Source organism: Ochotona curzoniae, unplaced genomic scaffold, assembly GCF_017591425.1.
Source record: "Ochotona curzoniae isolate NIBS_2020 unplaced genomic scaffold, NIBS_Ocur_1.0 scaffold_3890, whole genome shotgun sequence".
Taxonomy (NCBI): domain Eukaryota; kingdom Metazoa; phylum Chordata; class Mammalia; order Lagomorpha; family Ochotonidae; genus Ochotona; species Ochotona curzoniae.
The window spans coordinates 1764180-1788928 of NW_024467115.1; the positions used below are offsets into that span (position 1 = coordinate 1764180).

The window sequence follows — 24749 nt, forward strand, 5'->3', positions numbered from 1 at the left end:
TGGATTAACACAAGAACGCTCATAACAAAATCCTTCATAATAGTTAAATCTGCAAATAACTGAAAAACCCATCAATAGTAGAAAGAACAAAAGTATAACAATGAATAATGAAGTACAGTTAAGTACACCATGAAGCAATATAAAGTAAAATGTATCTATAGAAAACTCAATAATCTCATTAGAGGTTTTTTTTTTTAAGCAAACCAAATTAGTGCTAACAGATACAGCCTCCAGGAGTCACTTGGGCAGCTTTCAACATGAAATGAAAGGCCGCTAAGCAACTCACACCCAGGTGAAAAAACAACAAGCACCAATAAACACAACTATCCGTGTCACACACAAGACAGATGAAAGCAATTTTGCTTGCAGTACTTTTCTTCCATTATCTAAGTGAAAAGAATACTGGAGAAAACAAAAACCATTAAATTATTTTATGGGTTAATAATGTATAGAGAGATAATTTGCAAAATAATGAGACAAAGGAGGATGGAAGACTCCTATACCATAACTAAGTTTTTTTATGTGGGCATTAATCTGAATAAGGTTGTATTAAACTGATACTGATAATATCCCTTCTCAAGGCAGCCACTAAGGCAATAACTAAAAGTATACAACAGAAGAACAAAAGGGAGACCAGCATGGTGACGCACAGGCCAATCCTCCACCTTCAGCCATATGGTCACCAGTTCTGGTCCCGGCTGTTCTACTTCCGATCTAGCTCAATGAATATGACCTGGGAAAGCAACAAACAATGGCTCAAGACCTTGGGCCCCTGTATCCATGTGGGAGACCCAAAAAAGGTTCCTGGCTTCTGGCTTCAGATTGGCTCAGTTCTGGCCATTGCGGCCATTTGGAGAGTAGACCAGAGAAGGGATCTGTCTGTGTCTGTCTGTCTCTCTTTCTCTAACTCCACACCTCTCAAATAAAAATAAATAAATCTTTGTAAAAAAAAAAAAAGAGGGGCTGCAGAAGATTAAACTGCTGCTCACAGCACCAAAATCTCAGAATGGAATATGAGTTTCAGTAGCAGCTCCTGGGCTCTTGGTTCAGTTCTCTGCTAACACACCTCGGAAGCAGCAGTAGCAATGCGAGCACTTCAGTCCCAGCCACCCCCATGGGAGACCCGGAGGAGTTCGGCGTCCCTGGCTTTGGCCTGATCTATGCACTGCTACTGCAGACATTTGTGGAATAATCCAGCGAATTCAGTACATCACTGTCACTCTGCTTTTCAAACAAATGCTTAAGAAATAGTTAAGTAAAAAAAGAAACAAATAAACACTTAAGAAATAAGGAATTAAAGTGAACATAAACATACAATACAAAAGAAGGTAGTAACGGAGGAAGACAGGAAAACATAGAAATATGATATACAGAAAATAAAGAGGAAAATGACATACACAAATCTTATGAAGATAAAAATAAATGCTTTGCTCAACAGGTAAAGAAGGTAAAATGGATTTCAAAAAGTGACACAATTATAGACTGTTGGTAAGAGAAACACTTTAGATTCAAAGGAGTAAGTTGAAAGGATGAAAAAAGATACTTCGGTGACACAAAAACCATAAGAATCTGCTGATATAGATAATAAGCCTGATTATAGTCTTAAGATCAATAACGTAAGAACAGCCACAAGGAAGAACCAGTTTCTGCACTAATTAGCATCTAGAGCAATGTTGCAGAGAAACTGGGAAGATGAATCCCAGTTTGTGTCCACACTGAAGGAAAATTTACAAGACCAGATGCAACAAAGAGCACAGCTTTCACTTACTAGGAAATGTAAAAGCTGCGAGCAAGTGGCTGGTAGAGGAAGCAAGCTGCTCAGGCCTCCCAGCAGGGGTCTGCGGAGGTCTGGAACACACCATGTTCAAAGAGCAATCATACTGCTTATACATAAGCTACTGTCAAAGCAGGAGCAGTTCTGGATGGAATTTTTTCTTACTTCTATGCCAAAATGTTATAATCCATTTGCCAATATTACTACAACTGGACTTGTACCCTGTTTTTGTTCAGTGTGTATGTGCTGTCAGGGAGCTGTGAATTTAATCTGATCCAACAACAAATAAATAAATGAATAGATATAGATGGAGGAAAAAAAATGTGGAAATAATAGTCTTACCCACTTTCCTGTAGCCCTTAAACCTTTGTGCCCTAATTAACCATGTAAAAGATTGTCAAAAATAAAGAAAAAAAAAAAAGACTCAGATGGTAATTCAAATGAAGAGACACAAATAGAGAACTAGAAACAGTAACCTAAGAAAGTTAATATAACAAGCTCTCTAAATAAAAAGTTGTGTGTGTGTGTGTCTGTTTATTTATTTATTTTTTATTGGAAAGTCAGATAAACAGGGAGGGACAGAGAGGAAGATCTTCCGGCCATTGATTCACTTCCCAAGTGGCAACAACAACCAAAGCTGTACTGCTTGGAAGCCAGGAGTCCGGAACCTCTTCGGGTCTCCCATACAGGTGGAGGGTCCCAAGGCTTTGGGACATCCTTGACTGCTTTCCCAGGCCACAAGCAGGGAGCTGGACGGGAAGCAAGGCTGGCGGGATCAGAACCAGTGCTCATATGGAATCCTGGTATGTGCAAGGTGAGGACCTGAGCTACTAGGCCACTGTGTCAGGCTGTTTTTTTTCTTTCATTTTATTTTGTTTTTAAATAAGGATTTTTTTTTTAATTGGAAAAGCAGATTTACATATAGAGAGAAGGAGAGAAAGAAATATCTTCCAAGTCTCCTTCAAGGGGTGCAGGGTCCCAAACACTTGGGCTATCCTCAAATGCTTTCTTAGGCCATAAGCCAGGAGCTGGCAAGAAGTGGAACAGCTGGGACGTGAACTGGTGCCCATATGGGATGCCAGTACTTGAAGGTGTAGGATTAGTTAGGTGTAGGATTAGTTGAGCCATCTTGTTGGCCCGCAGGGAGGGAAGGAAGGAGGGGGAGGGATTTTTAAAGGAACAAAAGAAATCCCTGGAGATAAAAAGGAACATTTTACAATAATAAAAGCATCAGCCATTAGGAAGACACAACCAGGTAGAAGAAAAACAAAGAAACAGTGGGTGGAAGATATTAAGATATTTCGCACTGTCTCTCCTTCTCTCTGTAGAAATCTGCCTTTCCAAAGAAGATAAATAAGTCTTGAAAAGAATCAAATACTAATTCATTATCAACTCTTCTCTGGAGTAAGAAGGAGGAACATTATTACAGTTCAAAAGTCAGACCAAAACATCAGGAGAACACTAACAACCAACATCTCTTATCCTGATAACAACACTCCCTAACCAAATCTAGCTTTAATATGTAAAAAGGATTATACATTTTGAACAAGTTGAACCTATCCCACAATACAAAGTTGGTTTAACAACTGAAAAATTAATGTAATATCCACATATTCATAGAGCAACTGACCAATTAAAAAAAGTTTCCTGCTAAGGAATAAGATATATTTGCTCTCACTTCATCCATTAAAAATCATTATTATATGATCTAGGTGTAAGGACTTATTTCAATATCCCTCCCTGGACCCTGCGCCATTTCTTCTTACAGCTCACGAAATTCGCGCCAGTCCAGCCATCCACCAATCAGATGTAACCTGGCATTCCACCTGAGAATCCCACCCCCAATCTCCCAGCCCATTCCCCAACCCCGCCTACTCACCAATCATCCCCAGGCATTCACCTGCAGGCACCAATCCCCTGGGGCCTGCCCTCAATCCCTCCGAATCCCCGCCCCCCACACCTGGCTGACAAAAAGGCCCCAGGTGCGGCTCTCTCTTCCTTGCTCTTCCCCTCTCTCCTCCTTCTGGCCTCCCTTGCCCCCCCCCTTCCCCTTTTCCTGCCTCGCTGGAATAAGCTTCCCAAGATAAGTCGTTGTGTCTGGTGTTTTCAGCTCACGGTAAAGAACCAGGTTGCGGGAATTAGCTGCGCGTAAGATATCGTAATATCGTATGAACTAGAACTTCCACCTTTTTAAATAACTAACACTAGGTAGGGCAAATAAGCAAAAAAATCAAATAACAAGCATCCAGGAAGGAAAGGGAAAGGTTAAGACTACATCAATTACAAATAACATGATTTTTGCCTATAGAAAATCCTACAGAACTGAATCAGAAACTTATTAGAATAAATGAGCCTCAGCAAGACTGAGGGATTAAAAAAAAAACAAAACAACAACAACAAATCCAAGAAGCCGATTATACATTAGCAAAGGAAACTCCAAAAATATAATTAAGGAAATGCTTCCATTTACAACAGCATCAATAAAATTTAGGAAAAAAATTTAGCAAAAAATGTGAAAAACTTACACCCTGAAAACTACAAAATGTTACTGAAAAATTTAAAGCTACATAAATAAAAAATATCTTTTATTTACTGATTGGAGGCTTATCATAGTGTTAAAATAGCACTACAGGTACCCATCAGTATCTGTGAGGGAAGGGTTCCAAACTTTCATTCTGCAATATTAAAATCTTATTTAAGTCCCACATATCAAATAATATAATATCTGCTTATAACCATCCACATCCACTCATACACATTAACTCATCTTTAGCTTATTTTTAATATCTAATACAATGGAAATGCTATGTAAACAGTTGCTATATTATACTTCTTAGGACATAATGACAAGAAAAAAAAAGTCTGCATATATTTACCACAAATACAATTTAAAACTTCAACCCCCTGGTTGAAGGAGTTGGTTGGTACCACAGATGTAGACGCCTTGAACACGGAGAATAATCCCCAAACTAATCTAACTAAATATGAGGTACTAAAAGTTCATAAAATACCTTAAATTTGGCAATGATCTTTGAGAAATGGCATCAAGAGCACATGCAAAAAACAAAATGACTTTCATCAAAATTAAAAGTATATCTGCCTTTCCAATAAATAAAATAATAATAAAAAAAATTAAAAGTTTATGCTGTCAATTAGACAATCAAGAAAATCAAAAGATAACCCACTGGTGGGAGAAAATTTTACACACTACATATATTTGGTAAGAGACATAATTAAAATACATAACAATACAATGTAATTAAAAAGTGATCAAATTTTTAAAAATGAGCAAAAAAACTTCCACAGGAAATACATCAACCGCCAACAGGCAAGCACATGATGCTAAACATCTTCACTTATCAGGGAAACATAAATCAAAGTCACAATGAGATACTACTTCATAGGCCTTCCTGGCTATCATCAAAGGATATAATAAAAAGTGTTGGCAGGAATATGGATCAACTGGAATATTATTATACTGCTGGTGGAAATGCAAAATGGTATGGCTACTTTGGAAAACAGTCTGGGCCCTGGTGCGACGGCTTAATGGTTAAATTCTCACTTGGCAAGCACCAGGATCCCATATGGATGCCAGTTCATGTCCTGGCTGCTCCACATCATATCCATCTCCCTGCTGATGGTTTGGGAAAACAGTACGGGATGGCTCAAAGTCTTGGACCCTGCACCCATGTGGGAGACCAGGAAGAAACTTCTGGCTCCTGGTTTCAGCTCCAATCATCGTGGCCATTTGGGGAATGAACCAGAGAATGTAAGATCTTCCCTTCTTTGCCTCTCCTTCTCTCCACATATCTGATCTGCCTTTCCAATAAAAATAAAATAAATCTTAAAAAAAAAATAGTCTAGTAGCTAATAAGGAGCTATCATAGGATCCAGAGATTCCACTCCTAATCATAAATTCAGAGAAATGAAAATACATGTCTCATATAAAAAGTTATATGCAAAAGTTCATAATAGCATTATTCATAGCAGTCAAAAGGTAAACCAGAAAACCCAAATGGCTATCAACTCATGAATGGGTAGCTTTGATAAGAGAAATAAGATGTAGTATGTCCATACAATGAGCTATTACTGGTCGGTACTCCCCACAAGCATAGACGTTTACAAAATAACCTGCCTAGAAGATGCTGGCCACAAGAGACTGCATGTCGTATGACTCTGTTTACAAGAAATGCCCAGGATAGGCAATCCACAGAGACAAAAAACTAATTTAGTAGTTGCAATACTTCTGGGGGGATGGAAGCACTGGAGTAGCTGAAGGCTGAAAAGTTAGCTTTTTGAGAAGATACATATACCCTAATATCAATTAGGGTGATGACTGAACATCTCTGTGAATATTCTAAAAACTACTGATTTTCTAAATGAGTGAATTATGTATGCTAAGTGAATTGCATCTCAATAAAGCTCTAATTTTAAAAAAATACTATGTAATCACACCAGAGGGAAGAGAATTCTTTGTAAGCTGGATTCAGTCTCAGCAGGTACAATTTCTATCAACTATGTACCTACCAATTAATTACCTGTGAGCTCCTTTGTGAAAGCCTTCTCCTCCTTTTCCTTCCAGTGCTTGACTTTCTAAATGACCATGCATTAAAGGCCTCCAATCTCACAAGGCTGCCTTGCCTAGCTTCTGCCAAGCATGACTCCATCTAAAATCGTCCGTCTCTATAGTAACCAACTGGAAAAAGCTGCTATGCTTAGCAGTGGCTTTGTGAAAGCAGTGGGTTAGTAGAAATGTTGCAAAGACTAGAGTCTTTTCTCTACTGATGACTACTTTGTCCCTGGTATCAAGTAGAGAAGAGCCTCTGATGAATGAGAGAGGCAGGAGGTTAGAAAGAGGTGAAATACAAAACATGAAGGAAGATGGACTACAAGGGAAAACCATATTCAAAAAGAAAGCGAGTTAAGAACTTGGTTTACAACAAAATAACAACAAATGAACCAGATGTATGAAGCAAAATAAATAAATTTTAAGTATTTCTACTCACATTTTTCATGGTCAAAAACAATATGCTATTAACATCAACAAATTGTCAATAAACCTAATTACAGTGCTTCAGAAACGTGGCCAATTTATACCTACTCAAAGGGTATTTAACGGTATAGTAAAGGATATGGGATCACATACAGGTTACAGTCTGCAACAATTGCTAACCTTATAGTAGCCAGCAATAAAAACAAAACAGTGAAACATTTTTCAAAGATTTATTTATCCATTCATTCAGCCAAAAGGGAGAATGACAGCTGAAGAGAAAGAGAGCATGAGAGAGAGAGAGAGAGATTGACTGATTGAGTGAGAGAGAGAGAGAGCGCGCCAAGCTTCTCCTAGCTGGTTCTTTCCCTATATACCGGTACCACCTGGGGCTGGGCCAGGTGGAAACCAGGCACTCCATCTAGGACTCCCAGGTAGGTGTCAGGAACCAAAGCACTTGAATCTCATCTGCTCCTTTCCCAGGTCCATCAGCAGAAAGTTTGAAAGGAAGTAGAACAAATAGGATTCAAATGGTACCTCTGATGTGGGATGTTATTGTTATTAGTGTCAGCTTAACTGGCTGTACCACAATGCTGATCCCATCAAACTCTTACTAATCAAGTGGAGCAGAGATTGGAGAAGTGGCATGCTGTATGTGACAATAGTAGAGAACCCACAGAAAGTGTAAGCACGTATGTCAAATGTGTAGCTCTGTCCTCCCATACCTTCAACTATCCTGCGACAGAACAGTGCACACCTGTGGTGCCTCAATGGGGAACTCCCCTTCACCATTACCTAGGGAGAATCCTCCTCTCCTGATATGTACATGGGCCAATCTCATTAACAGCTTTCTTTTTTCAAGACTAATCAAGTCATAATTACAGAAATGGTATTACTAAGTTTCCGTTTCCTTTGTTTTAAAGATTTATGTTAGTTATCTGAAAGAGAAGGAGATAGAAAAAAAAAAAAAGAGAGAGACCAAGACCTTCCATCCACTGGTTCCCCAAATGGCCACAAAGGCTGGGGCTTGGCCAGGCCAGAACCAGGAGCAAGGAGCGTCTTTAAGTTCTCCCTCATGCATACAAGGGCCCGGGGACTTAGGCCATCTTCTGCTGCCTTCAGGGATGCAATAACAAGGAGGTGGACTGGAAGTGGAATAGCCAAAGCTCAAACTGGCACCCATATGGGAGGTGGCATGCTGTCCCCATCAACCAATTGTTTTTAACACAAAAAACGTCACTTTACGTTTTGCCTTCTGTAGTAGAGGCGGCCAGTTGGAGCAGTGGGTCTCTGAGCTCCAGCGTCCTGCCTCGTCCTATGGGATGATGACCTCTTCCCCTCCCCTACCATACCCGGAGGCTCAGAACCAAGCTAATTAAACATGTTCTTCATACAGGACTCACATTCTTTTTCTTTTGCCTATATTTATATATAATCAGTTAAAACTGTGTCTAACATTTTTATCATACTTACTTAATAATGGTTATCTTTCCTACAGAATCATAGTCTTTGCATTTCTTATTTTTTGAGCATTTTATAGAACCTAGCCCCAAAATTTCATGTAACAAATGCTCTGTGATCACTAAAAATCATCAAATAAAATTTATTCTAAGAAAAAATAATTGTTAACTCCAGAAAATCTCTACTTTCTATATAAATTGTACTTTAAAACTATCATTAAGTTTTAAGTTTTAAAATCCTATCACTAATAAATGAAAGGATGCCTTTTAACATAACTAAAGACCATAGTAAAACAAGCCTTATAGGAGAATTCTTTTTTTAAAAAGATGGTGGTGACAGAAAGACAAATGAGTCTTCAAAGACGATTCAACATGGTGAATACGTAACTACCCTAGGTGGAAATAGAGGATTTAAACAGACAAGAGGCTAGCACTTCCACTCCAATAACCACCTCAGCAGGCAGCAACTAAGATTCCATTTAACTCCTAGTTGTAGTACATTTTAATTTAGCACATTTCAGTTCATTTATTTCTGACACTTCATAATTCATTCTCTGAGTACTTTCCGAGTCTTAGAGCCCTCTCCAGAGGACCCCATGGATCGATGGGTGCAACCTGTAACTTCCTCTGGAGAAAGGTTCCAGAACAGCACTTCACACTCCATCCACCATGACTGCCAGGGCTGAGTTACTACCCAGAAAACACTGGATAACTTGCTTGGTTCTGACAGGGGGAAAAATCTCGCAACTGTATTCGTCTTTTACCCATAGACTGAGTAGCTTAAAATAGAAGTGTATATCCTCACAGTTCTGGAGACTAGTTCAAGGTCTTGCTAGGTTTGGCTGGTTTCTTTTGAGGCACCTTCATTTGGCCTCAGATGGTTTTTCTTCACTGAGTATGCACCCCTTGTACTTTCTGCACATCCACTTTTACACTATTAATGAGGACACCAGGCAGATAGAGTAGAGCTCACCCTACCAATCTCACTTAACTTCATCACTTTGTTAGCGGCCTCCCTCAAATGCAATCACTTCTTATTCTTCAGCACAGGAATTAAGGGGAGGCATAACTCAATCAGAAACAACAGGGAAGTACCAGGTTCACTCTTTTCTGCCTTAGGCTCCAGTCTAAGCTTGCTCATCTTGGCTCCAGAGCATCCTCTCTGTCATCCTTCACTCAAGTGAGCTCTAGGGAGAAGTGATGGGGGGATTGCATTACACACAGCCCTCCACGCATCATGTGGCACCCCTGGGGTACTTAATAAATGGCCGTGTTCATAGAGAATTAGGTTTAATACGGCTTGTGTTTCAGCCTTAACTAAAAGTTGTTCAGCAGCTGGTTCTAAACATTGGCTCTGAAAGTACCACAGTTTGGAAATATGCTAGGGCACATCTGGGGAATGCACTCTTTCCTGAAAAGTTTTACCAATGGGAAGGACTCTTTGGTGGGAGTCCTTAGAGGCCTGTTCATATTTTTGATGAGCAGTAATAGGATAGTTAAGATAGGAGACATAAACCCACAGGTCATGAGGTGATTCTTAGAACTATTAGGGAGGTACTTGGTTTTTTTTTTTCTCGTTTGTTAAAGACTGGTCTCATTAGGACACATGCATGGCCATGCTACAAAACGTGTTTAACACGTGTATAGTGTCACTTTAATAAAATAAGGGTTAGAACCTTAAGAGTGCTTGCAATAGTGTCAAGCCTTTGCTTTAGCATTTAAGATGCTGCTTAGAATGCCCATATTCCACTATCAGAGCTCCTGGATTCCACTGCCATGCGGGCTCCACTTGTAATTCCAGGAAATGCTAATGCCCCGAGAGATAGCAGGAGATGGCTTATGCGGTGGCATCCATGCCACACATGTGGGAGAACCAACTGAGTCCCTAGCTGGTTCCTGGTTTTTGGCTTGCTCAAACCCACCTAGAGGCAGTTGGAGAGTGAACAGGAAATAGAATCAAACAACTTCCTTTTTTTTTTTTTTTAAGATTTAGTTATCTGAAAGAGAGAAAGATCTAAATAAAAGTTTGAGGAGTTTTTTTTTTTTTTTTCCTTTCAAACGACTGCCTGCCACAGTCAACCTGTAAGCACCAGTCTCAAAGCAGCCATGCTTTAGTCTTGGAATGGTCACTAAATCTTCAATATTCAACAGGCCTTCTATGCATGCAGCAACTTCTACTTTGTCTTAGCCAGCACTGAGACCAGCTTACCACCCATAATAAACTGTCTGCAAGCAGACACTTTCACCCTAAAGAACAGAAACAACGAGGCTGAAGAAACTTTTGGTAGGTTCTATTTAACTCTCCAAAATGCATTAATAAAATCAGACTCCTCCTGTCCACACTAGTCTTCCTACATGAAGGAAGGTCTACTATTAACTTTCCAAAGGTATCAGCTGAAGCTATGTGACCAAAGGCAATCTACTTTAAGCGTGAGCCATGTCCAAAGAATGGCAAATCAAAACTCTGGACACTACTGAGAAAAAACAAGCTAACAAAATGACCGAGTAATTTTCAGTGTGAATGTAGTCAAATTGCGGAATTTCTCAAAGACAAAAAAACAGCTTAGGAACTGCACGAACTAAAACAAACCTTTATGCCATTCTTAGTAGAGTCTAAACTCAAGAATGTGACAAAAGCCCTCCCTTTCCCCACAATGGTGGAGAGGCAGTGCAGGGGTCCCCGCATTTCCTCATTTCAGACCTCACAATCTCTCTAGCCACAGATCACTTCCCCAAGGCTTGCTGAAGATCAAATGTTTTGCTACTCCTTTCTGTTCTTTCCCCCTACTCTGCTGTATTTGCTGCCCTTTTTGGTTTCCTAACACTTTCATTTTCTCCTTTCATGGTTCTGCCATGCTCCCCAAACATCACAAGCCTGAAGCTTACATCTGCTGTAGTTTTTTTTTTTTTTTTCCTTCTCATTCTAGATAGGGAATGGGAAGAGAATAGCCAGGTGCAGCCCAAGATTGCCCAACTAGATTTACCAAGCAAAACGTGTGCAGAAAACCATCTCCTCGCCCTTCATTTTGTGCCTACTTAAGCAACAGTGTTGTTGTGTTCACACGCAGATACTGGCTAAGAACCAGATTTCCAAAATGGCTTTGCTCCTTTCGAGCTGACATCGGCCTATAAAATGCAATTTATTTCCACTGCAACCAACCATTCCATTCCAAATACCACCGCATTCACAGCCGAACCTAACCTAGTTTGGACGGCAGAATTTTATCTGCTAAAACAGCACAGCCGACCAAGCCTTTGCACCGATGTAAAAAGAGCGTTTGCATTTAAAAAAAAAAAAAAGCCAGCCCCCCAAAGCAGACAGCAGCACGGCCCCGGGGCGGGTGTCGCCCGCGCTCGCGCCCTCCGGCCGCCGTCCCCACGCCTCCCCGCGCGGCCACGCCCGACGTGAGGCGCGGGAGTCGCCGGGCCGGGGCGGGGTCTGCGCGCCCCTCCCCGCCGCCGCCGGCGGCCTCCGCGCGGGCCTCCCAGCCCCTATTCCACTCACTTTGTTCTCCGCCTTTGTCCTAATCCACACCAGCAGGTGGAGCCGCAGTTAAAGTTTCCGAGTCCATTCCGGGAGCGGGCGCCCATCTTGCTCGCAGCCGAGGCCCTCGCTGGAGGAGGAGGGTCAGAGCTCGGCTGCAGCCAATCGCGGGCAACGCTGCTAGTTATCAGAGCAGAATGGGCTGTAGTTTAGTGAAATAGGAAAGCTGCAAAACACTGTGGAGTGCTCCGGTGTAAATAAAAAGAGGGGAAAAAAAAAAAAAGTTTCTCAAGTCGCCGCTGCACGACGTCGGGCCGGCGCCGGGGCGGGGGTCTGCGCTCAGCCGAGCGGCCGCGGGCGGGACTTTATCGTGCCGCAACGAGCCCCCGTCCCCATTGTTTGTGTGTTTTTCAAAATATGGCAAAGGTTCAGGTGAACAATGTAGTGGTGCTGGATAACCCTTCTCCTTTCTACAACCCGTTCCAGTTCGAGATCACGTTCGAGTGCATCGAGGACCTGTCTGAAGGTGAGTGGCCCGCCGCCCGCCGGCCCGGGCTGTCAGTTACGGGCTGCAGACGTTGAAAGTTTCCCGGGCCCGGCCTCGCGCCCGGCGGGCCGCGGGCTCGGCTCCGGGAGGGAAACTTGAAGTTGATGGACGACGGGCGGCCGGGCGCGCGCGGCGCTCCGCAGCAGCCCAGGCGCCTGTCGCGGCTCAACTTGCGAGGAACTTGTTCGAGCGGAGGTAGCCATGTTGTCAGCTTTGTCTGGCGGCCAGGAGGTCCGCGGGAGCCGCACTCGCGCCCGCGGCGCCGGCCGGGGGTTCGCGCGGGGCTGGGGCTCCGCGCTGCGAACGGCCCCCGCGGGCCCCGGCGCCGGCGACGAGGCGGGCAGGCACCGGCGCGCGCGCGTGTGCTTGGCGCCGGCGAGTTCGGAGCGGAGCCATCTTACCCCGAGTTGAGAATTGGGCCGGCGACCCCGGCGTCACGACGCCTCCTCGCGCCCCGCGGCGGGGGGCACGGACGCGGCGCCAGCCCACCTGCCCGACCACCATCCCACCCCCGGGTCGGGGCAAATTGGAGCTCGCAGCTTGCAGCCCGGCCGCCCCGCCGAGGGGAGCGAGGCTGTCCTCGCGCTGATTTCTGGCTCCCTCCACCAACCAGCGGGGCAGGCGAGCACAGGCTCGGCCCCTGCGCGCCGCGGGCTCCCCGGGGGCCGCCGGCTCTCCCAGGCCGCTCCTGCCCGGGGATGCTCGGGGTGCCGGGGATGCTGGCGCGCAGGCTCCGGGACCAGCTAGGACCAAGTCCTCTCCCGGGAAGGAAGCTATTGCTAAGCCAGAAAGTTACGTTTACCCCAGAGCAGACATAAATTAGATAGCTCATTTCCTGGATCTAATCTCTGGCTTCTGAATAGTATGAAAGAAAACTTTCTTCAAGAATGTTAATCGAATTAAAGTAACACATTCAACAAATACAGACTATACCTAAACATGAAACACAAACGGGCGCCATGAAGAAAGATAATATCTTATTAGCAAATGCAATTTTTTGAAGTATTTTCTACGGTCTCCAAAAAAGGCAACGGTTTTTAATTTTTGCAGTAATAAAATATTTGGGAAGCTGAAACTGGACAGCTTGAGCTTTAGGTATTAAAAAATGCCGTGCTTCATTTTCAAAATTTGAGGGGAAAAGTTTAAATTGTGAATTTTACAATTAAATAGGGAGACAAAATTTACAAATGTATCAGACCAAGTGCACTTAAAGTTATTAGGGTAATCCTGCCATGTAGAGCATTTTCATTTAGAAAACAAAAAAATTGTTTTTGTATGAAACGTATTTTATAGGACTGCTAACTTTGATTATGAAAGCAATGTATGGCCAGTGTAGTAAGCTTCAAGTTGTACAAACAAAAAGTAGCAGCCTCTAGTTAGCACCTTCTTCCATTTCACTCATTCAACCACATTTAACATTTAATAGGTGCCCTTTAATACCTAGATGAAGCATAAATGCCCATTTTATAGGTGGAGCATATTCTGCCAGATGACTCATTCATTAAGCTAACACCTACCAGGCCTGCTGGGCATCGGCTGGGCATCTCCTCACTCTGAAGCCATCGGATTACTTCCCGGGGATTTCTATGAGCATCTCAATCAGTAGGTCCATTTTCCAGACTCAACAGTTGGCAACTCTTCACCCTTTTTTTTTTTTAATGTTTTGGGCATGAGAAATTCTTCCTCTTACAAGTATTTAAGTGATGCCTCCTTCAGGAGGAGTCAACTCATTGAGACAGGTACCTGATTCAAGAGGTGTGATAGTGGAAACGTGCCATTCACAGTGGCCAGTCTCAGTTGTTTCTAACGAGGCTCCCAAACCCAGCTCTGTCCCATTAAGCTTTTCACAACGCTAATGTCACAAATACAACTCTTTCCACTGGCATCTGTCACTTCAGGGGTGCCATTATTTGCTTTTATTTGGTATTTTTTTTTATAAAAGATTTTAAGCTGAGTCATACTGAAGCTGCAAAGGAATCTTTCAAAAGGTGCCATGCCTGTGTACTCCACCTAGAGGCTGCGTGGATTCAGGAAATGGAGTTTAGCTACCAATGGCTCTTTTTAGTTGCAGAAGTCTTTTCCTGAAATTAAACTACAGAACGTTCACATTCTGAAGACAATTTTCACTTTATAAGTTATGTTTTCTAAGTCCCATTATTTTCTACTTTAGAAACTACCCTGTCGCTTTTCTTTCAGAAAAAGTCTTGTGTGACACCTGCTCTTGTGGTAATTTGGATATTTCTAACATAAGCTTTGTAATTGGGTGGCATAGCCTTTAAAAACACAAGGTCAGGTTTTAAGCAGAAACGTTCCTGTGTTTGGTCTGATGGTCATTAAACCTTTGCAAATTTCATTGACCTTCCTTCAAGTAAAGTTAAGTTTACTTGATGTCCAAATTTATAGCTACCGTTGGTAAAATACTGACAGTGTAGCAGAATTAAGCACATTGTTTTATACTTTCCAGGCTTATTTTGCTTCCAAAGACTGGGATGTTTTCCACTGTACTACAGGTCTCCCCATATACTACAATTAGCTGAAATCCCCTTGTTAACTTCTCTCACTCAATCCCAACCACACATGGAGATATTCTCAGGGGAGGGTTATCATAATTAAATGAAACAATTAACTTTCAACAAATGAATAATCCCTTCAACTGAAAGCCTGACTAAAACATTTGTGTTATCCCTTCCTCCTTCCAATAGAATAGGTATGGAAGTGAAAGCTACGTTTTAAAAAATGGAAAATCTGATGCTAAGTTTAAAAATGAGTGTTCCGGCCTTTCTGAGTTCCACCTTGAACTTGTTAGTTTGATTATTTCTCTCCATTGTCTTTGCTCTTCATCCCCCTCATCTCCCTTGCAGCTGAGCTGCCTAATTCTACTACTAATTCGTGAAGTTTATTTTCCCAGTTTTTCAGTTGGAGAATTATAGCCTGGATCCTGAGTCTTTAATTTACAAACTGAGAATCTGGGTGTATTAAAGTCTCAGAGTCGTCTTCTTGCATAATAAGAATGAGTATGTCATGATAAAGTTGTGAAGCTAACAACAGGTTATTAGGTTTACAAAGCATGGCCACGTTCCAGTGCCAGGCTACAAATATTAATTTGCCAGTTAGGTCAAGAGTATTATATGTAAGTGCAGCAAACCTCTAAATGGGAATCCTATCTTAGCCTCCCTTGGTTTAGTGGTTTTCACATTCCCCAAATGGCCGCAGTGGCCAGAGCTCACAACCAGGAGACCCTTCTAAATCTCCAGGATGGGTGCAGGATCCTAAGGCTTTGGGCCATCATCCACTGCTTTCCCAGGCCACCAGCAAGTAGCTTGATGGGAACTGAAGCAGCTGGGACATGACCCAGGATCCAATGGGATGCCAGCACTTGCAGGTGAAGGATTAGCTAGTTAAGCCATTTTGCTAGCCCTTCACACTCCTTTTATCGAATGAATGCCATCTCATCATGGCTTTACACAGCAATCCCAATATCCACATTTTAAACAGATTATTACTTTTAAAAGGAGAAAATATCCAAAAATTTCTAACTATGTAATTAGTATCTGATATATCTAGTAAACAGCTGAAATGTGTCTAAAACTCCTCTGAAGTATTTTCTTGTCCTCTGGAGAATGAAGTGGCTGCCACTGCCTGTATCTTCACAATGTATCCAAGGTGCCGATGTTGTGGCCCAGTGGGTTGAGCTTCCACCTGCATCCATATGGGATGCCAGTTCAAATTCTGGCTGCTCCACTTCCCACCAAGCTGTCTCCCTCTAATGAGCCCAGGCATGCAGAGGAAAATAGCCCAAGTTCTTGCCCCTGCACCCTTATCAGAGTCCCAGAGGGAGTTCCAGGTTCCTGGCTTCTGCTGACCCAACCCAAGCTTTTAAAGCCATTTGGAGAATGAATCAGTGGGTGGGAGATCTTTTCAACTGTATAACTGTACCTTTCAAATAAACCAGTAACTCTTTTAAAAATTATCCAGAATGTAATTGTTTTGCAGCCTCACCCCAGCCATGGCTCAAACCACCTTTGCCTCAATTGCTAAAATATTCTTCCGTATCTTCTCCTGCCATCTTAAAACCAATGGAACATGATAGTGAAAATGATCCCTTAACATTTTTTTTATTATATTTTTGACAATCTTTACATTGTTAATTAGGATAAAAAGGTACAAGGGCTATAGGAAAGTGGGTAAGACCACTATTTCCCTATTGTTTCCTTCATATATCTGAGGTAAAGAGAATACTGAGGGAGAAGCCCCACCCAGTTTCCCACCCACCCCAGGTCCCGGATGTGGGGCATGCTCTGAGATTCCTTGCTCAAGTAGTTTTGATAGTTCACCAGTTATGAATCGCTGCCAATCTCGCCACTCCAAGCACGAGATCCTTTAACAGTGAAATGTAGATTCTGTTCCTCTACCCAAAACTCTGTGGATCCCAGTGCCAAATAGTATGAAAGCCAAAGTCCTTAAGATGGCACACCCCTGGTCTCTAGTCTCGTGGTTGGTTACTTTCTTCCTCCTTACTCTGATCCATCCCTGGCCTCTTTTTATTAAGCTCACCTAGCATGCTCCTGCTTCTGGGCCATTGGATTTTTGTTGATATTTTCTCCAAATTTGCTCTAAATACTTGCGCTCATGAGACGTCACAGGCAAGACTTCCCATCTAGAAGTGGGCCGAAAATTTAAGTGGACATCATCTAAGAGCCACAGCTAACAGGATGACTACTGACCTGAAGTAAGGTTTATACCTAAGGCACTTTCAATTCTGTAATTTGTAATACAGTAGGAACAAGTAGCACTTGGGCTATTTTCTAGTATCAGTTTAGGGAACAAAGTTATCTATAGAGTTACAGGGTGGCACTGACTAGACTCCATGAGTGACCCCAAAACACAGAGCTGTGGCACTGCTTGTGTAGGCTCATTGTAGTGGTTCCAACAGGCAAGCCAGGCAGCACCCTGAGGGAATGAAGACATCTCTCAGGTGACTTATATTTTTAGAACTGTCTTCCTCTCACCACTAAAGAGGAAACTTCTTCAAAGAGCACCAGTTTTGCTCATGTCTGGGCTTCCCACAAGAGCCCACAGTGTCGCCTTAGGCTGAACCTGAGCATGTTTCATCCTTGTGCTCATGTCCACCGTACATGTTAAGTGGTATGAGGATCTTGATTTTTCTTGGCTTAAAGGACATTGGACATAATGAGGTGCCACGAGAAAAATCAACTGGACATTCAGCTGCAGCTCCAGTTACTAATATGCCATCAGTTTTGGCTTTGGCCACTACATAGAATTGATGACCATATTAACAAATTAACTTTATTTTGTATGATGACAATACACTGAGGAGATTTTTTTAAAGATAATGTACAAGGAGATGGGGTTTAAGTGGTTAAGATGGCTGTGGCCCATGTCTGAGTGCCTAGGTTGGATTCCCAACTCTGGCTCTTGACCCCGGCTTCCCACTAATGCAAACTTAGATAGGAACCCTGGATAGCATTTTTTGCTCTTAAATTAATGACAACAACAAGATACATAAGAAAAATGGATGGAGGTCACTCAGGCCACCTGCATCCATCTTGGAGTGCTTGGGATTCCTGGGTACTCCATACTTTTTGCCTCCTTGATAATGTGCCTAGGCAGCAGATGGTGGTGCCAAGTACCTGAATTCTTACCACCACTGGGAGATTCTGATGGAATGCCTGGCTTCAGTCTGGCCTAACTCAGCCCTTGCCAATGTGGTCATGCAGAGAGTGAACCAGTGGATCAGGGATTTCACTCTGGCACAGCCTGTCACTCTTTCAAATAAAGTGGAGGAGGGTCAGCAGCCTCTGGACAGGAAGGACGTCTCAGCACATACTGTGCCAGCGTGCGGGCATAAATGTTCAAGACAAAATTTAAAGCATTTTCCAGATTCTTAGTTTTGTGTCTAAGGAATGTTGTCAAGGCACCAGTTTTTTTATAAGGAGTATTCTCGTGCCTTCCTAATTCTACGTGTATGTAAAAAGGGTCACGCATGTCATCTTTCAGTGTACTTACTGGACATTAATAACGCTTTGATTTTTTTTTAACCCTAGACTTGGAGTGGAAAATTATCTACGTGGGCTCTGCAGAAAGTGAAGAATATGATCAAGTTTTAGACTCTGTTTTAGTGGGCCCTGTTCCTGCAGGACGGCATATGTTTGTATTTCAGGTAAGGTTACTCCTGTTAGATCTTTCTAAGTAGACTATATTATCTTATGATTCTGAAATTCATTCTGCTTCTGTTGCATCTACCTCCATGTGCATCCATCCTGGTTCAGACACTATCTGTAGGAACTGCACCCCTTGGTTTGCTCTGCTGAGATGTTCATGTGCTGTTTACCAAGGAGATGCACAACCTACAGTAAACCTTAGAAGTGTCAAGCGTACCTAATAGTTAACTTAGGGTGCTTGCTTGACTAGATCCTTCTCCAGATGGCTGCTGAGCAGCTCAGAACAGGGAAATGGATATGACTAACTATACCATAGTAGTGGTAACTATGCCAGTTAGTAAGATGCATCATCAGGTTATGGTTTCAGCTACTAGGAGTGATAATAATCAAAACAGCTTTTTTTTCACATATCAATAATTAAGCTAACAGTTATACTAGTATAGAGAGATGTACTTTTTTGGTCATTAGATAATTCTTTAATAAGTCCAGTACTTTATCAAAGCATTTTATCTATCATTTCATAGGAGTATTATTGTAAATCCACTATGAGGGAAATTCTAATTTAATTTTTGTTCTCGGATACCACTGACAGTAGTAATTATTTTCTCAGCATTCAAAGTTGTATTTCTTTAAATCTATGTTAAACTGCTGCCTAAAACTAATCAGTAATTTCTCAATTATTTCTGCTTATTGGGAGATGTTTTAGAAATTTCAAATACTCAACAGCCATCGTTTTAAAAAAAAAAGGAAAAAGTGTTAATTTTTTGTTGTTGTTGCAAGCATGGGATATCTTTAGAAAATCAATGAAAACTGCATATTGCTGAATTGCTGTGTGGATATCAAAACTCTTATGCCAAAATAAAACTTTTAATTCCAGTTTTCCATGAGCTTTAGGAACTTCTGTCAGGTTTGTTCAGATCCATCAATTAAACAGAATCCACTAAGATTTAATCCAGAAAGAAAATCTCTTTTTTATCCATGAATTCCATATTTTCTCATTTAAGACAGACCCATTATAATTGGGTAGCATTAGCCAAATTATCACATCAATAATGGACAAAGACTGAGACACAAGCCATCTATGAAATGGCTACTTCTTTCTTTTCCCAGAGAATTCAAAATCTTAGTCTCCTAGCATTAATGCTTTTCATTGAATAAGGCAACAAACAATATATTTAAACCAATAGTTTTTGAAAGCTCAAATACAGTAATAAAAGGTTTTAGAATATCAGTTTTTTAAAAATGCTGTTCACCTGAGTGACATGCAGACATAACCTTGTGAAAGACATGATGATGCCCTGATTTGGAGGAAGTGTTAGCTGCAGACCTGGTATGTCTACTGATGAGCCTTGCATGACTTTACACAGTCACATTTGCTTAGGCTGAATCCTTTGGCAAACACTTTAAAACACAAACGTCTATAACCAATTTCCTGAGGGCATGGGAAGCAACATGGAGGTACCTAAGCTGTCTGGGGCAGGTCCAGTGCATGACATCTCTAAGACAAATAAGCACACTTTCCAACACAGGCTCTCTCCAGAGAGATCATAAGCTTCTTCTGGATAGGAGTTACACATTGAGTAAATTTCAGAGTAATTAAGTGTTCATGACTGCCCAAAAGAGACTATACAGATGAATTTAATCGTACTCCTGCCTTACAGAAAGCTTAGAGTTTAGCAAGGAATACTGAAGAATATATTTAGATTGTTGGTCACATGTTAGTAGGGATTAGTGTAAAGTACTGTAAGTGTATTAAAAAGGGAAGCTACTGAGTCAGCCTTTTGAATGGAAACAGTCTTCATTGAGAAGGATTTGTTTAATACAAGTTTTAAAAAATCCCTTGGAACACTAGCGTGAAGTGACAGGTGGGAAAGATCATTACATCTTACAGAACCCAGGAGTTCATACATCTAAAACAAATGGCTGAGTTGTAAAGATGTGAATGGAGGTAAGTTATGAAGGTCCAGATGAGCAAAGCTAAAGTAAGAAATGTTGAGAATGCCTAGGTGTAGAACACAGGACAGCTCTTGCTGGGTGTTGACAGCAGTCAGCCAGTTGACTGGGACCTCACTTGGGGCCCAGGATGTCTGCCTCAAGTTGAGCCTGGCTGCTGCTGGCATACCCTCAGTTGGGCTCCTCCATTTGTTGGGCTCCTCATTGTCTGGCGTGCTGCCATGGGCATGGCCCTGGTTTTGCTTGTGCTTGCAGTCTTCTCTAGCTTTCTAGCTTCCCTTCTGCATTCCTCAAGGCTCAACTTGATTCAGAAAAGATGCCTTTGACATTCTCCCAAAATAATATTTACCGCCATTGGATTTTCTCAATGTGTGAGTTTTAAACAACACACTCTATTTTAATATCCAGCAAATTGGCTTATCATGAGAGGATTAATATATTTTGAAATTCTGCTGTATAGCTATTTATGTTCTGTCTTCAATTTCATATAAATTGTTAGAACATCTGTGGGAAGTGGTTCCACAGGTACAAGAATAAGTCTCCTAGGGATAAGAGGAAAATTGCCATAATAAACATTTTTTGCTGATTGTGTGGGGATAATTTAATATTTACGAATATAGGTCTGAAAATTGTAACTCAACAAAGTTCAAGTCAATGACTTGATTAAAGTACATAAATTTTTTATGAGGAGTTTTCCATGATTTGTTATAAAGCAGCACACACAATGCCTAGAATCATTTCTCTAGAAGTTTACTGCCGGAAAGTGACGATACTATGGAGAAACAGAAGCTATATTTCTAGCTATGGGCCAATCCCCAAAATGAGCATTTTCTTTCCCAATATGACTTCCAGGTTTTTGCTGTAATTGTTCAACTGATAGTGCTTAAGGTAACTAAAGCTCCATTTTTGTGTGCTATTAATAGCTTTTGTGGTGTTTCTTTTCTTTTACATGATTCCAGGCAGATGCGCCTAACCCAGGACTCATTCCAGATGCTGATGCAGTAGGCGTAACAGTTGTGCTAATTACTTGTACCTACCGAGGCCAAGAATTTATTAGAGTTGGCTACTATGTAAATAACGAATATACTGAGACAGAATTAAGGGAAAATCCGCCAGTAAAACCAGACTTTTCTAAGGTATGACTTGCTTTCCTTTTTAAATCACTGTTATTACACAATTTTTAGGCAGTTTAAGACAACAAATTTAAGATCTTTGTACCAACTAGGCAAACTAACCATTGTACAAAACCATGGGTTACCTCAAACCCTACCTCCACTTGAGTCATTAATAATTAATATTGAGGGGCCTGGCACCATGGCCTCGCAGCTAAAGTCCTTGCCTTGAATGCGCTGGGATCCCATATGGGCACCAGTTCTAATCCCAGCAGCTCCACTTCCCATCCAGCTCCCTGCTTGTGGCCTGGGAAAGCAGTTGAGGATGGCCCAAACCTTTGGGACCCTGCACCCGCATGGGAGACCTGGAGGAAGTTCCTGGATCCTGGCTTCGGATCGGCTTAGCACCAGCCGTTGTACTCACTTGGGGAGTGAATCATCGGATGGAAGATCTTCCTCTCTGTCTCTCCTCCTCTTTGTATATCTGACTTTCCAATAAATAAATAAATCCTTAAAAAATTAATAATTAATATTGAGCAGAAGTTCTCAGATGATTTAAAAATTTCAGTATCTCTTGTAAGAAACAGGCACTTAAGTTTTCAGTATATCATTTCCCTTAGATCATGTTCTCTTCAACCTTCATGACATGCAAGTTTATACTTAAGGTACTTATTATGCAGTAACATTTATATGTGTGATTCCTCAAAATCATGGGTGCTTTGTTTGCTTTTCGTATAAACATGTATCTACATTCATATCAGAGTACCTGTGTGTTTTAAAGTAACCTTCAGCCTTCAGCATAAATTTAAAAGTCTTAAATAGTTCTTATGATAGAAAACAGCTTCAAAAGTGAGAAGGCGAAAGCTATGATTCATATTCTCAAAGATACCGAGTACCTTTGTGATTTTTCATTGGAAACTGATAAGAGCTTAGTAACTGATGATTTGCAAGCAGGATGTCTGACAGACTACACAAGAAAACTCATAGCAGAATCCAAAGTTCTGGATAATAAAACTAGAGTGCTTCCCATCCTAGCTGATTCTTCAGTGGCTCAAAGTCATTGGTTATCTGTTAAGTACCTTGTACAGCAGAAAAAGAGAAGAAACTAAAATAAACCATGACACTTAAAATCATGAATCACTAGTAACAAAAAATTCTATTTGGAAGAAATCTCTAAGAAATCGAAGTGCAAGAATAGCAGAGTAGAGAGTTCACAGGAGAGTGAAAGATCTGAATGAGTGTCCTCTTGTTCCTATTTAAAATAATTACTAGACATCATACTAGTGCGTATTTATCAGTTATGGTGAAAGTGCTTTATTTGCTCTATATCTTTGCATATGAATTAATCCCTTTAGAAATTCTAACATAAATGACGATTCATTAAGTTTCTATTTGCCCAAGGTGAGTTAAGTTTGGTAATATTTACCATTAATGTATTTCCTTCCTCTAGCTTCAAAGGAACATTTTGGCATCTAATCCCAGGGTCACAAGATTCCACATTAATTGGGAAGACAACACAGAAAAACTGGAAGATGCAGAGAGCAGCAATCCAAACCTCCAGTCACTTCTTTCAACAGATGCATTACCTTCCGCCTCAAAGGGATGGTCCACGTCAGAAAACTCACTCAATGTCATGTTAGAATCCCACATGGACTGCATGTGACCACTTGCCATCCCTTTAGTACAAATTAAGCTATTAAAAATAAACAGAACTATTTCCCTGAAATTCCGTAAGTACATAGTCAAGACAAAAATGTGAAGAAATTTGTTTAAAAACATCCTGTAGAAAGTTTATAAGAAAACCAGTATTTGAGCAAATTGTGGAATATAAATACAACTATTTTTAAGTAATTTTCTTCTCTAATGTGTTATTTTATTTGTTATGAAACTAATCTGATTAAAGCATATATATTATTTTCTTCTCCTTTATATGTAACTAAAGCACTTAAGAACAATATAAGTCATTAGAACAGGTCATGAAGATGTCTCAGCTCAGATAGTAATCTTTGGAACTTTATTTTTGCTGGTCTTTGGAAGCAGAAAGTTCACTTCAACTTCAACGTTTCTGCCTTCTGGCATCACTTTAAAAGGAGGGATTGAAAATTATTACATGCTACAAGGATATTAGGATCTGATTCTTCCAGGCCACCCTGAAGCCTCTTTTGGCTACTATTACAATTAATACAATGTGGGGCAGCATTTGGTTTAGTTCCTCTGAAGATAACAAATGTGCCTGCGTGCTTACGGTTTGTTTTTACAGAATTAAGGCATCGAAGCACTTAGGTTGTTTATCACTACTGCTCAATGAATTCAACAAATCAAGAACAGATAGAAAAACTCCATAGTTTAAGGACCAGAGATTAATGGCTCAAATATCACTGGATTTATAACTATACTATGAATTCTTAAAAATTCTTTCGGTAAAGCATCTATTGTTGGCAACAGTACATTTAGTAAAGGATTTTAGATTTATCATAAAAGGTACAGCGTTGGAAATACCTCCCTGTCCCATATCTTCTGACATTCATTAAGAATAAGATCAAGTGTGGTAGATATGTTTGAGATTGCTTTGCCAAATTACAACTTGTTGAAAAGCAACCTTGGGAAGGAAATTCATCAAGTGGGCCAAAAGTTTTTACTTGAGAGCTAGGTTCTTCAGGAATTCCTTATGCTTCATTAAATTAAGGGTAGAATATTTTTATTCTTGCTGCAAAGAGTGACAGCCATATGATGCAGGTTATGCAGTGCCTTTATATCTAAAACTTTTATACTGCACTTTTAAAAGTTTATTTTGAGGAAAGGAAGGGCATTTGTTAAATCTGGGTTCTAGGTTGTAATAATTCCTGTAAAAGTGAATTTGTGAAGCAGTTCTGCTAAATGTTAAACTTTGAAATTTAATATACCAGGTTATTAAAATATTGTCCATTAACTAGTTCAGATTTTTAAAGGCAGAGTACTTCCGACTGTTAAAACTTTGAGAATAAAGTCTTTTTGTCTAATTGCAATTAAGAAAAAATGTTAAAAAAAAATAAAATGAAAATAAAACACTTTCCAACAAAGACCTCAGTGATTAATACAGCAGAAACAAGACGTCCTTGTCGGAAACAAAATACATACAGCCAAGTAAGACAACTCACTGCTGAGTTTCTATTCTAATTATGATCAATCTGAAGTGATATCAGTGTTAGATTTTTATTTTAATTTGTTAATATTCACAAAGTTTGGGATTTAGAAACCATGAGCTATC

The 24749-nt window shown here is 40.9% G+C and overlaps 2 protein-coding genes across 2 annotated transcripts in view; one reads left to right on the forward strand and one right to left on the reverse strand.

Annotated features, from left to right (window-relative positions):
* Positions 1-24749, reverse strand: part of MCM9 (minichromosome maintenance 9 homologous recombination repair factor) — an 80367-nt gene that overhangs the window by 37573 nt on the left and 18045 nt on the right. The window lies entirely within an intron of this gene.
* Positions 11821-23353, forward strand: ASF1A (anti-silencing function 1A histone chaperone). Its single transcript, XM_040965532.1, has 4 exons — positions 11821-12234; positions 18321-18436; positions 21350-21526; positions 22953-23353. Exons 1-4 carry the CDS (start codon positions 12126-12128, stop codon positions 23163-23165), a joined length of 615 nt encoding a protein of 204 aa, XP_040821466.1. The 5' UTR covers positions 11821-12125; the 3' UTR covers positions 23166-23353.